Genomic DNA, 13,341 nt, shown 5'->3' on the forward strand with positions numbered 1-13,341 from the left:
TATTAACCATTGTGTAAGATCATTAAAACGTCAACATCATGTGCAAGTAACTTTCAAACGTTTGATTTAGCACAATGTTTACACGTCAGAATATTTTATGTCTACAATATTCATGGTTTTGTATAATATTTAATGTAACGTTTCGTGTTAGTGTTGCGTTATGTTACGTATATCATACGATTTATATGAACTGTCCAGCTGCATGATTTATTGTCGGAACAAACACAGGTTTGCTTCTAACAAGGTTTGTTGTGTTGTGATTAACATGTCTACTACTAACTCATCGTTAAAACCAACAATTACATTAACAGTACTCAAACGAATCGTGTATGAAAACATGGTCACGTGACAAAATCATTTTGTACCTAGTAACATGCGATATTGAATTATAACGGATACCCATTTCGTATTAAAGGAAAGAAACAAACATAAGAAAACTCTAAAAACATGTTTAGCTCGGCTGTTTTCGGAGAGGTATTGTCATAGCCATCTCGTCGTTCGCCGGCGTCGTGCTAAAAACTTAACATTGGCTCTAAAATCAAAGTGTTTGCACCTACAACTTTGAAACTTTACATGTACCTTCACCGTGATGAGTTCTACACACCACACCCATTTTCAGGTCACAAGGTCAAAGGTCAAGGTCACTGTGACCAAGCTTTCATTTATTCAAAATTGCACCCACAGCCGAGCGTTGGCACCCATTATGCGGTGTTCTTGTTTTTTTAAATTATAAAAGATAAATCGAACTATTATTTAAACATTCATTAACTACATCGAATGGCTTGCTGGATATAAAAGCTTGTATCCAGATAACTGAATGCGAGGTACGTACTATTTTGAGTTTCCTATTTAAATTAAGTTTCCTTCAGCGTCAAAATTGTGTAAGTATTCCCATGCTTTCAAAGTCAAAAGTAGGTCACAGTATTTAAGCCATCGAATTCACACAACTTCCCTCTTGTGTTTTAATATCGAAATCTGTATTCTTTTTAATGTATTTGATTTTATAATTAATTTTGTGTGTCAACGGAAATAATACACCGTTTTGATTTGCCATTTTACAGTTCTATTACATTCATCCGCACAGTGTAGAGGTTTCACGTATGTTTGTGTTTTATGTATTCTGATATCTTTTTGTCAATATCATATAAATAACAAGTTTAAAAGACTTCATAAACTGATTTACCCAGTTAATGTTCGTTTTTTTCATATTATAATTCCGTTTGCCAACTGCTCGTTCGTTTATTTCCCTATTCCTATTATTTTAATCCAATGTTTTATTTGACTCGTAATTTTCCCACCGTTGCAGATTATGTTTTACCGGATAGCAGCGAGGCTCGCAATATCATTGGTTACTTAGAGTCGGACGGTATTGATCTATGTTGCACACTAGAGTGTTGCTGTAGAAACAAAATCTGCTTTGATCACGTGTTTATATGACGTCACAACTTTGTAGTTTGAGCAGGGGACCGTTTAGAAATGTAAATATGTTGAATATGCTTTTACATTTTGCTATCAGTTGTGTGAATATCGTTGATTATTGAATGAGTAAAATGTGTGGATGGTACTATTTAAGCATTTAAGCCCAGATTTTCCAGGTAAGTAGATTAAAATAATTCTCGCGGAAACCATTTCTAGTGGACATCTTACAAATAAAATCAAATCAATGCATTTAAATTGGATGAACCTCATCAAATAAGAACGATTTGGAAATTTTCATTCCAGTGTGGATAGTATGTATTGAATTTTTGTTTCAAACATAAACATAATATTTGCATTTTAAATATAGAATATGGTTTAAATAGAATAAACGCCATTTGGAATTAAACACTTGTTGGTGGACTGGGGTTTTCAATCATGATTGACGTCTTTTGTTAAACATTCATTTTGAGGAGAAACGGTATTATTCCGTGCACAAAAAAGACGCCAAACGCATATCGAGAAATGAAGGCACAACAATTTAAAATATTGCGTATGCTTGTTATATAAAATATATTTTATCGAATGGCTTTGGAGAAACATCAATATGGTATCCATGTCCCATACTTAAATCAGCCCTCATGAAAGAAGTATTATTTCAGCAAATGATAGGAGGAAGTCTGTATGTCTACGTTATAGCTACAACGATGCGTTGCAATGTGCAATGTCTACGTTATTGCTACAATGATGCGTTGCAATGTGCAATGTCTACGTTATAGCTACAATGATGCGTTGCAATGTGCAATGCATTTGACTTACCCGAGTTTTAATTGTTAATACGTATGTATTGTTTTTCTCTCATACGTATATACAATTTAAAATTTACCCGGGATAGGCGGATAATATTATACTGTTTGTCACATGTATATTGTATATCTTACGTGTGTTTATTGCGCATTAAGTACTTAAATTAGTTTACCCCATCTCTTAAATTGTTTTGAAGATTAATTCGACGACCAATGGCATACAGGCTGACTCAGCAAATGTTTTGCAAAATTAAAACATAGAAATATAATGGCTTGTCCTTGTGTAACAAATTAATATACAATATTTGGAACGTGTCGCTCGACATCTAGTCACAAGTCCCTCAGCTTGCTGTCTTTTCGCAATGGATAGGCATTTTATAGTGCAAATAGCTTAGCGAGTGAAACTTGTTGTCACATTGTTCGTAGTTGTGAGAGACTTTTGAAATTATAAAATGTTGGATCCTACTTTCGGACGATTACATTTCCCTATTACTTTTGACAAACACAGTACGGCGAATGCTATATTATATTACATTATGGGGCTCAATAGAATTTTTTTCGTACTAGAAGCCAATTTGAATCTTAGTTTAAATGACAATTTTTAAAGAGAAATTAATTTTTTTTCGAACTCATTTAACTATTTCATAATGAAACTATAAATAAATTGAGATCGTAATGTTAACAATTGTGTCTTGTTCTGTGAAAGCTGGTCATAATGCATGTGCGTAAAGTGTCGTCCCAGATTAGCCTGTGCAGACCGCGCAGGCTAATCAGGGACGACACTTTCCGCTTAAACTTGATTTTCGGTAAGAAGGGACTTCCTTCAAACTTAAAATACCATAAAAGCGGAAAGTGTCGTCCCTGATTAGCCTATGCGGACTGCACAGGCTAATCTGGGACGACACTTTACGCACATGAATTAAGCCCAGTTTTCTCAGAACAAGACACAATTTGTTAACTTCATCATTTACATGTAAGCTGCTCTCAGAAATAGATGTTAGATAATTGATGTGTAACAGGTTATGCTTTTAGAAATTCCAATTGTGCAAACAGCTGTATGAATGAACTTGCAAATATAATTTAGCCACGTTACGGAAAATCCGGTCTTGATGCATGTGCGTAAAGTGTCGTTCCAGAATATCAAGTACATTCCGCACAGGCCTATCATGGGCGGCACTCTTCGCCAAGACTGGATTTTCGTTTAAAAAGAGAATATCTGAACAAAAGATTCCATAAAAGCGAACGAATTTTTTAATACTCGAAAGTTCAATATACAACTTTGGTTTTATATACAGCAAACTATTTCTTATCGTAAAATTAATATATATTTCCTCGTTATAACTTGTAAACGTGTAATAGATATGTTAGATTAGTTAGACTTAGGTATGTTAGGTTAGACATGTGTGAATTGTGAAGTCTGTGTTTGTTTGCGACACGAATATTTCTACACCAATATCTTCTCAGCTAAAAATTATTGGTTTGATTTTCCTGTATATTTGCCTAAATTTATAATATATTAGACATGCTATTATATTTATTTTAATATATCAATGTAATTTTGCTTATTTGGTTCATGTTACTATTTTATATTTTATAACAATTCCAATCGTATTACTTTATCCTTCCCGTTTCCTTTTGATTTCGTGGTATCTTAAGTTTACTATATAACCTAAACTGCGTGCCCGATCTTTGTTTGGGACAATATGGGTGACCTTCGCTGCCCTCGAAAACATGTTTAGAAGTGATGATTAATAAATCATTGTTTTCCAAATTTATCAAGTTGATTACGCATTTATGTAAGAATATTTATGTTGAACAAAGGTCGGGCATGTCGAAACTTACACCGTAATACCTCAGTACCCTTTCGGTGTTGCTATCATATGCTACAATATGCACGTGGAAATATATATAAATGGAATGTACAGGAAATTCTTTTTACCAAGTGCCATAAATGTAAGACTCATTAAGCACCATTTCATTGACTGCCAACTAAGGGCGCAGAAACTTAGTTAATTAAAGTAAGTCACGAAATATCGCCAATTTTTTAAAATTCAAATTTCAAATGCATTTCATGAAAAAACAAACAAATATGTTTAAGTTCAATTACGTATATAACCAAGTATCACGTGCTATACTCTGGTTCCAATCTAATACAACCATTATATATTTTTATATTTCATATGTGTAATACAACATTTTTAAGCGTTTTCATTGGCTTAGTTTTCGTTTATTGACCAATCGCATTTTGTTATTTTGCTTTGTAAAAGCCGAGGCATTCCAAATGACGTCAGGAAATGTAAACAATATTCGAGATTTGTCATTATGTTTGCGTAAATATTTATTTAATTTGCTCATTTAAAAGCATGTGATAAAAACGATCTGACATTCGTTGTCATATCATACCATATTTTGTTAAACTCGTCCTGGAAATTTGTTAGAAAGCTCGCCAAAGGCTCGCTTACTAACAAAATTCCTGAACTCGTTTAATAAAATATGGTATGATATGACAACTCGTGCCAGATCCTATATGTATCCTTATTAATAAGCCATGCAGGTAATTAGCAAGTGTGAGTAAAAAGCCCAATAGAAACATCATTACAGGGACCATCTAGTCAGTATGATATCATAGGTAAATCCAAACCAAATTAAACGAAAAATGTCATAAGAGCGGAAAGTGTTGTCCCTGATAAGCCTGTGCGGATTGCGCACTTTACGCACATGCATTATGCATTATGCCCAGTTTACTCAGACCACGACTCATTTATTTAAACCAAACCAATTTTGTGCACACGTACACATGTGGCACATGGTACCAAGTATCCTGTACGCCCCAACCCACATAAACTACGTGAGAGCCCGCTCATGCCCGTGTTACCCGTGCTTGTAGGTATCGGAACTGCGGGCGAGGTTCTGATCATCCATAACGTGTCGCGCTACTGTGACGGCTCTTACGAGTGCGTCGCCTACAACAATGTGGACCCTGCCGTCACTCGAAAGATCAAGGTGTTCGTGGAATGTGAGTATAGCAACTTACAAACAGCAACAGTAGATTTTAGTATTCGTGGAATGCGACTACATGTATATTAATAGGGATTAATAGCAATAGTAGATTATGGTGGTCGTGAAATTGAGAATAGCAATGGGGAATCTATAACAACAGTAGATGGTGTTGATCGTGGAATCTAGTATGGCAAGTGGTATCTATAACGACAAAATATGATGGTTGTCGTTGAATATGAGTTTAACGTGGAACTATACACACGGTAGATGATAGTTGTGTAGAATTTAAGTATCGCATCTGAGAGTCATGTCAGAATTCGAGGAGTGTTGTTGTGGAATGTGTGGTAAATAACCACGGTAGTTGATGATGTTAGTACAATGTAAGTTTAGAAACAGGAATCCATAACAACCGTAGTAATTGGTATAAGTGGAAGTTTAAAATAAATGTTGTATACAATCAACAGAAGATCAAAGTATTCGTGGAATGCGATTATAGTAACAGGATTTCATCGTTTATTTATTTAATTTTGGATTTAAAGGGATCTTTTCACGCTTTGGTAAATTGACAAAATTGAAAAAAGTTGTTTCAGATTCGCAAATTTTCGTTTTAGTTATGATATTTGTGAGGAAACAGTAATACTGAACATTTACCATGGTCTAATAGAGCCATTATATGCATCTTTTGACGATTTTAAAACCTAAAAATTTTAAAGCGTTGCAACGCGAAACGATTGAATAATTTGGAGAGTTCTGTTTTTGTCGTTAAATTTTGTGAAACTACGAAGATTGCTTATATAAGGTATAAAATACGTTCAACATGTGCACTCGGCGGAATAGCTCAGTAGGCTAAAGCATTTTTACTTCAGGACTCTGGCAGCACTCCAGGGGTCACTGGTTCGAAACCTGGTCCGGGCAATGTTCTTTTCCTTTTTTTAATTTTATTCTTGATTTTTTACTGGAGCTTTTACAATCCAATTTTTACATTTATCGATATAAAGCATTTAATGAATAAGTTAAAAAATGCCAAAATCTGTGAAAAGGCCCCTTTAAAGAATAACAAGAGGGTTTCATACCAGTAGAGCAGGTATTCTTGGAATGCGACAGAATGGAGTTTCGTATCAACAGCAGAGTAATGTATTCCTGGAAATGTGAGTGAAGACAAGGAGATCAATAGCAAAAGTCGTTAATGGCGGTCGTTTGATATAAGTATCGAGCAGTAGGATTTTATAGCAAGAATAGATCAAGGTATTCGTGGAATATAGGTATCGCTACATATATCATAGCAAGAATAGATCAAGGTATTCGTGGAATATGGGTATCGCTACAGGATATCATAGCAAGAATAGATCAAGGTATTCCTGGAATATGGGTATCGCTACAGGATATCATAGCAATAATTGATCAAGGTATCCTTGTAATATGGGTATCGCTACATGATATCATAGCAACAATAGATCAACGTATTCTTGGAATATGGGTATCGCTACATGATATCATAGCAATAATAGATCAAGGTATTCGTGGAATATGGGTATCGCTACAGGATATCATAGCAAGAATAGATCAAGGTATTCTTGGAATTAGAGTTAAGCAACTGGGTTTCATACTAACATCAGATCAAGGTTTTCGTGGAACGTGACGACAGTAACATGCTTTCATCGCAAATGTAGATCAAGGTATTCATGGAATCGGACTATAGCAACAGAGTTTCATAACAACCGTAGATCAATGTAGTTCTGTTATGTGAGTATAGCTACAGGGTTTCAGGGCAATTATCCAAACAAATTTATTGCTGGAATATGAGTCAAGCAACAGGAATTCATAGGAAATTTAACCCATTTATGTCTCGTGGACTCTCCCATCCTTCTAAATTGGATCAATTTATTTCCAAAATTAGGGATGTCTAGTATATTTATTTCTATATTTTGAATATTTCATATAAAAATTCCTTTAAGCAAAATGAGCAGACCCTGATGAGACGCCGCATCATGCGGCGTCTCATCTGGGTCTACGCTGTTTGCCTATGCCTTTTTTCTAGACGCTAGGCACAAAAAGGTTAACATAACCAGTCAGTAGAAGATCAAGTAATTCGTGGAATGTGAGTACATGAGGGTTTCATAGCAATAATAGAAATGTGATCCTTGATATTAAGTATAATAACGGGAAATTATATAAGACTTTAATAAAACTTGCAAGTTTTTATAATTTGCGTATTATGACTTTTTAAACAGTATTACATATTGCTCCCCCAGAAAAATAAGAAAATATCATGCGAACTCTAAAGAGTTTGATGTTTGAAAAAAAAATAAGTGTAGCATCTAATTCCTTTCACAAAGCAAAATGTTGTTTGTTTTGTTTGTGATTTTTAACTTGATTGTTTAAATGTATAAAATAAATAGAAATCCAATGACTTTCGCATGTAATTGATCTTTTTGCTCTTCATTTCCGCATAACCCTTCAGTCGCACCGGAAGTTACGTTGCCGACGAAACGAATCGGCCAATTATCGGGCCGCGAGACTATACTAGACTGCGAGATCACGGCATACCCGCACGGCCTCGCTTACTGGATGAAGGATAACGACGAGATTGACCTCACACGGAAGGAGAAAAAATACGAGGTGAGTTACCCGGGTCTGTGAATACGTTTAAAACACAAGCTCTCGGCCGGATAAGCAAAACTTCAGAGACAAACCGATCAAATACTAGTACGTGATTCAAGCAATCCTGGAAGTTTTATTCTAATAATTCCAATCAATTATGCATATTAAAACTGTCAAAATGGTACATTGGATGTAATTTTCATTTGTATTTTAATGTATTTTGGTTCTTAACTTTGTTTTGATCTACATTGGTTTGTGATACCACACTGATTTTTTTTTCACATCAAACATGAAAGTGATAATCTATTAAATAATTTACAGAGGGATAACAACACACCTAAAATGAGCGCAAAGAGACATGTTAAATACGCCTTGAAAACGGTATATAGCAGCCTTTATGATTTCTGCCTCTAGAAATGGAAAGCATCCTATAAGCAGAATGCGTGATCTGCTAAATCTAAAGCCTTTGATAAGTATGATGAAATTGTTATCCTCGTGAATTAATTCCTTTCATCCAGCTCGTGGATTGTGCACATTTATGCCGTGACAACGATCGAAATACTACTTTTTTTAAAAAGGAAACATTGCATATTTTCGCTATTTCTGTCCGTCCATATTCTTATTCGAGATAATTTGTTTCGGATGGCAATCGAATTGCCATATCGTCGCTGTTCTTCGAAAACCGCGTAAGTTAAATTTTACAACTTTTCAATAGGCAAAAAAAACATTTAAAAAAAAATAATTTAGATAGTCTAAAAAAGGAACCAAATATTAAAGAGAAAACTGAGTAAGTCCATTTTTAGAATTAAGAACAACTACAGGCTTTTATATTTTCATAAATAAAAAGTATGCCCATTTTAATTAAGACTATCTAAATTAATATATTATAAAACTTAAAAATATTTAAAAAATGTTTTTTGAAAAGTTGGAAAAATTGACTTACGCAGTTTTTGCAGAAACAATTAGTGCACCAATGAGTGTTCAGGATTTTCTCACGTGCTCATAACTATGCCTTCCAATTGGATATGAAATCCAGTATTTTCGCAGAAAATGACCCGTGAACCCGCCGCTCTTATAAAAACAAATAACATTTTGCGCCAAATTTGACTTAGTACGCGGTTTTCGAAGAACAACGACGATATGTATTCGATAATGATGACAATCATACGTACGTTTGTCCGTCTGCCAATCTATCCATTGGACGCGAACATTTGAACGGGACATATACGAATTGTTAACACAACATCCCATGATGTATATGCCATTTTGTTCTGGTTTGCTGTCATTTGTTTTTTATGTTGCGTATCATAATCTTTCATTCATTCATAAAAGTAACTTTCTAATAACACTTATAGCCTTTAAACTGTATGCAATGCTTTGAGTGATTGCTTTTCAGAATTCTTCAATACACTAGCTATGTATTCATTTTCCGTAGCACCTTTAAACGCATTTTGCTATTGTAAATCAAAATGCCGGAGTTAAATTATGTAACTGATGCGTGCAAGTATACCTTAATTTACAAGAACATAACGCAGTTTGAATGACACTAGGATGTTTAACAGCGATTATACTTTTAAGAACGAATAAGATTAACTGCTAATGAGACACGTCAATTATTCTTAACAGCCATGTATCATGGGCGAGGTGTGAACCATACCAAGACGAACTTAATTAGATTTAAATTGATATTTATTATCTACAATTGGTTTCAACCTCTAGCATGAATCGTTGAAGTTGGAATCAAAGGTGGTCATTTGCAAAATGTGCAATTGTATTTTAATTTGTGGAACATTAATTGATTGGAGGTCCATCAAAAAACGTTTGGCAATGTTACAAGTCGTTAGAATTAAATTTGATTCGTCATGTAATTTAGTTTTGCAACAAAACGTTTAAGCTCTTTTTAATTATTTAGTCAATAATAAGTTTTCAATTATCTGACATAAAATACTTGACCACTAGCGCCTTGAAAAACAACGACATTTTTTTGGACATGGTCTTTTGTTACACTCGTTTAACAGCAAATCACGTGAAGTGCTTTACCTTGTCCCAATGTCCGTGCATCCTGTATGTCCATGTGCCTGTCCGTCCGCAAAAAAGGACCCTTCGATAACTAAGAACTGAAAGTGTTTAAAACGCATATGGTATATATACATATAAAAGAAAATGTGAGGACTACGCACGATCTTCTATTTTTTGCCAGAAGTCAATGTTAAGGTCAATCATTGCACAACCGTTTTTCTATCATCCGCCAAACATAACGCGATCTTTAAGATATTAAACAAAAGAAGGTATACATTTGGGTTGCGATGACATTATAAATCTCAGGAGGCCAAATGTTTTGTGAAAGTTACTTATATATTACGCAATATACTACAATTACTAAATATTTACAAAGGTCAAATAAAATGTTTTCTGTGCCACTGTACAACCTTACGATGCATAAAGCCTTTGTCAGTTTCGAAAGCAATGCAGGAGTCATCACGGCTAAATTTCCTTAAAGTGATTTTGTAACCTTTACATCTCCCGTTATATGTTAACGTGTAATCTAATAAAATGTAATGTGCGTATGTCCGTGTAAAATAGCTTAGTATAGACTACATCAATTGTAGACTTAATAACTTTTTCGTTGTCTTTATTCATACGGAGGCTGTTTTGTTGTACAGTGAACTACGATTTGGCTTGTGTCAACGGTTGGTCGTACAGACACCTTTTCTGTGTTGATATTTTTTTATGAGAGCTAGTTTCATTTAATTGGAATGGTTTCTGATGATCATTGCATAGTAATACAGAGGGCTACTTTTTCTTATACCATTTCAGGTGGAGATGTATAGTGGTACAGAGGACAGCACAAAGAAAACACTCAGTCTGCGAGTAAAAAATATTGAACACGGTGACTATGGCGAATACACTTGCTATGCGCAAAATAGAATTGGAAGAGACCAAGACTCCATGATTCTATATGGTGAGTTTTCATTTAAGTCGTTATTCCATACTTGTTTGTTTTCTTACGTTACTATTACCCACATAATACATGAAAACGAATTCATTTACTATAAATATATTTATGGTTAATTGTACAAAAAGTTACTCGTAATAAATATATTTCTCCGAACATGTATCGACTACTTGCTATCTCACGTTTGATCGTGATATATTAACCCATGTATGCCTAGTGGACTCTCTCATCCTTCTAAATTGGATCAATTTATTTCCAAAATTAGGGATGTCTAGTATATTTATTTCTATATTTAGAATATTTCTTACAGAAATTTCTGTAAGCAAACAGCGCAAACCCTGATGAGACGCCGCATCATGCGGCGTCTCATCTGGGTCTACGCTGTTTGCCAACGCTTTTTTTCTAGACACTAGGCATAAATGGGTTATCTATTAAACATAGCTTTATGCATTTTTTAAATCTATGAATACGCACGTGTCTTGTGGACCTGTATGCCAATACATTGCAATCAGAAGGTTCGAATTTTTTGCAATTTCCAATTTGTATCATGCAATAAATGTACTATAAAAGTACCATCTTTGTTTAAAAGCAGCAGAGACTCTCTTTGTGAACCGCTGATTTATTGCTAGGTCATGATTGTGACAAATACTTGTCTATGGTTAAGGTAAAATAGATAATCTACGAGTATTTCGCAAAATATTTCATAAAATAAAATTTACCCATAAAAAAAAACATAGCAAAAATTTCAACGCTAGCTGCGGTATGGTAACGAAATGCTCGTTTTTGTGTGGCACAATATATTCAATTTAAATTTCCTGCAATTATATATATTCATAAGACACGCGAACACTAACATCATAGTACATGGATATGTGTTGAATGTATTGTCATACAAAGAAAAAAAAAGCTTTTTGTATCTTATTAAATTTATGTTATCAGACCATATCTAGCGTTGAAATGTTTGCTATTACTATAAGGAACATGGATTCTTTATGTGTATTTCTATTATTCTGATATTCTAGTATGTATATTTATTCTATATTACTTTTTAAATTCTCTCAAACATACTATTATAATTGCAGATTATTCGATAAATACGAAGCCGAAAACCACTACGCAACAGCCTCGATTGATTTATCCTACTCCCCAAATAACGAACAATATCCCACTTAAGCCCGGCCAACAACAAATCTTTAGCGTGAATGGACCCGGAACCAGCTCCGGCAATACGGGCTTTAACGGCGGCGATCGGAAAGGGAGCCAGCATCCCAGACCTGTGGATAAAGGCCCTAACAATCACTATCAACCTAGTAAGACATTTATTGTTGGACACAACAACGTGTTGTCTTGCGTGTTTAAGGCGGATCACGACTATACCGTTTTACAACAGTTTTAGTTAAAGCATGTTTTTTGGTTTGTGGTTATTATGCAAACTTGGTGAATCTATTTTTAAATATGCATGTGAAAATAACTTGATGATTAAATCATATCAACTTCATTGGAGTATTACACGTACGCTTTTGAGATTAGACTGTGTAAAATATTGTAATGAGCTAAAATGCTATCTATCATCGCAGTGTACTTACTAGAGCCGGTATTCATGTATACCAACGGCCATAAAGCCTAAAGTAAGGAAAATAGAGAAACTATCAAACTAGAGAAAAAACTTACTGATTGTAATCTAAAAACTGCAAAATACTATTAGTCTAAATCGGTTAATCGAGTAAACGTTTTCCATTTCACGGTTTCCACGACAAAAAAGTTTCCGTATTATACCTCTTTAATTCAGCAATTATGAAATTCCTATGGGAACTGCATTTGTTATAATGAATTAAGTATATCCATAACATTTTGCAATGTCGCAGTACTTATGCTCATAATAATTTGCAACTATACAATAATTATGCCCATTATAAATCGGAACCATGATATAATGGTTACATTGCATTGCAGGCGAGGAAACGTTACCGTTGGGATCAAGAACAGGATCCACTAGTGTGACGTCACGCGTTCATGTCATCGGCCTTATAACGTCATTGTTTCTAACCCTTCTTCGATAGTTGAGACGAAGTCGCCACATTCTTACTTCTAAAAATCATTGAAATTGATGTACTTTTTAAATCAAATTTATTTGAAGTTATTCGACCGTTCTAAACTTTAGACGTTATTTACCTTTTGCTCAACGTGTCCGCTAATTCAAGCGTAACTGACATGTAAACTGCATAAAACCAAAAACATATGTGACGCGTTTTGAGAAAACTGGGCTTAATGCATGTGCGTAAAGTGTCGTCCCAGATTAGCCTGTGCAATCAGCACAGGCTAATCCGGGACGACACTTTTCGCTTTAACGGTATTTTTCGTTTAAGGAAAGTCCCTTTTTGCCGAAAATCTAGTTTAAGCGGAAAGTGTCGTACCTGATTAGCCTGTGTGGACTGCATAGGCTAATCTGGGACGACACTTTACGCACATGCATTATGCCCATTTTTCTTAGAACAAAAACACATGTTTACGGGATTGTTCTATTTAATATTTAGCTGTACTTACTATGACTACAATTCACAC

General features: G+C 34.6%; 1 protein-coding gene across 2 annotated transcripts in view; it reads left to right on the forward strand.

Annotated features, from left to right (window-relative positions):
* LOC127880082 (limbic system-associated membrane protein-like) overlaps positions 1-13,100 on the forward strand; it is a 52,084-nt gene extending 38,984 nt beyond the window's left edge. The window contains exons 7-11 of one of the 2 annotated variants that reach the window (XM_052427309.1): positions 5,110-5,238; positions 7,684-7,841; positions 10,641-10,785; positions 11,862-12,089; positions 12,733-13,100. In XM_052427309.1, coding sequence (XP_052283269.1) covers positions 5,110-5,238; positions 7,684-7,841; positions 10,641-10,785; positions 11,862-12,089; positions 12,733-12,839 — 767 coding nt within the window. In that variant the 3' untranslated portion in view covers positions 12,840-13,100. The remainder of the gene's footprint in view (positions 1-5,109; positions 5,239-7,683; positions 7,842-10,640; positions 10,786-11,861; positions 12,090-12,732) is intronic. The other variant, XM_052427310.1, reaches the window with a different exon arrangement.
* The last annotated feature ends 241 nt before the right edge of the window (positions 13,101-13,341 follow it).

This window comes from Dreissena polymorpha, chromosome 4 (genome assembly GCF_020536995.1).
Source record: "Dreissena polymorpha isolate Duluth1 chromosome 4, UMN_Dpol_1.0, whole genome shotgun sequence".
In the NCBI taxonomy this organism is placed as follows: Eukaryota; Metazoa; Mollusca; class Bivalvia; order Myida; family Dreissenidae; genus Dreissena; species Dreissena polymorpha.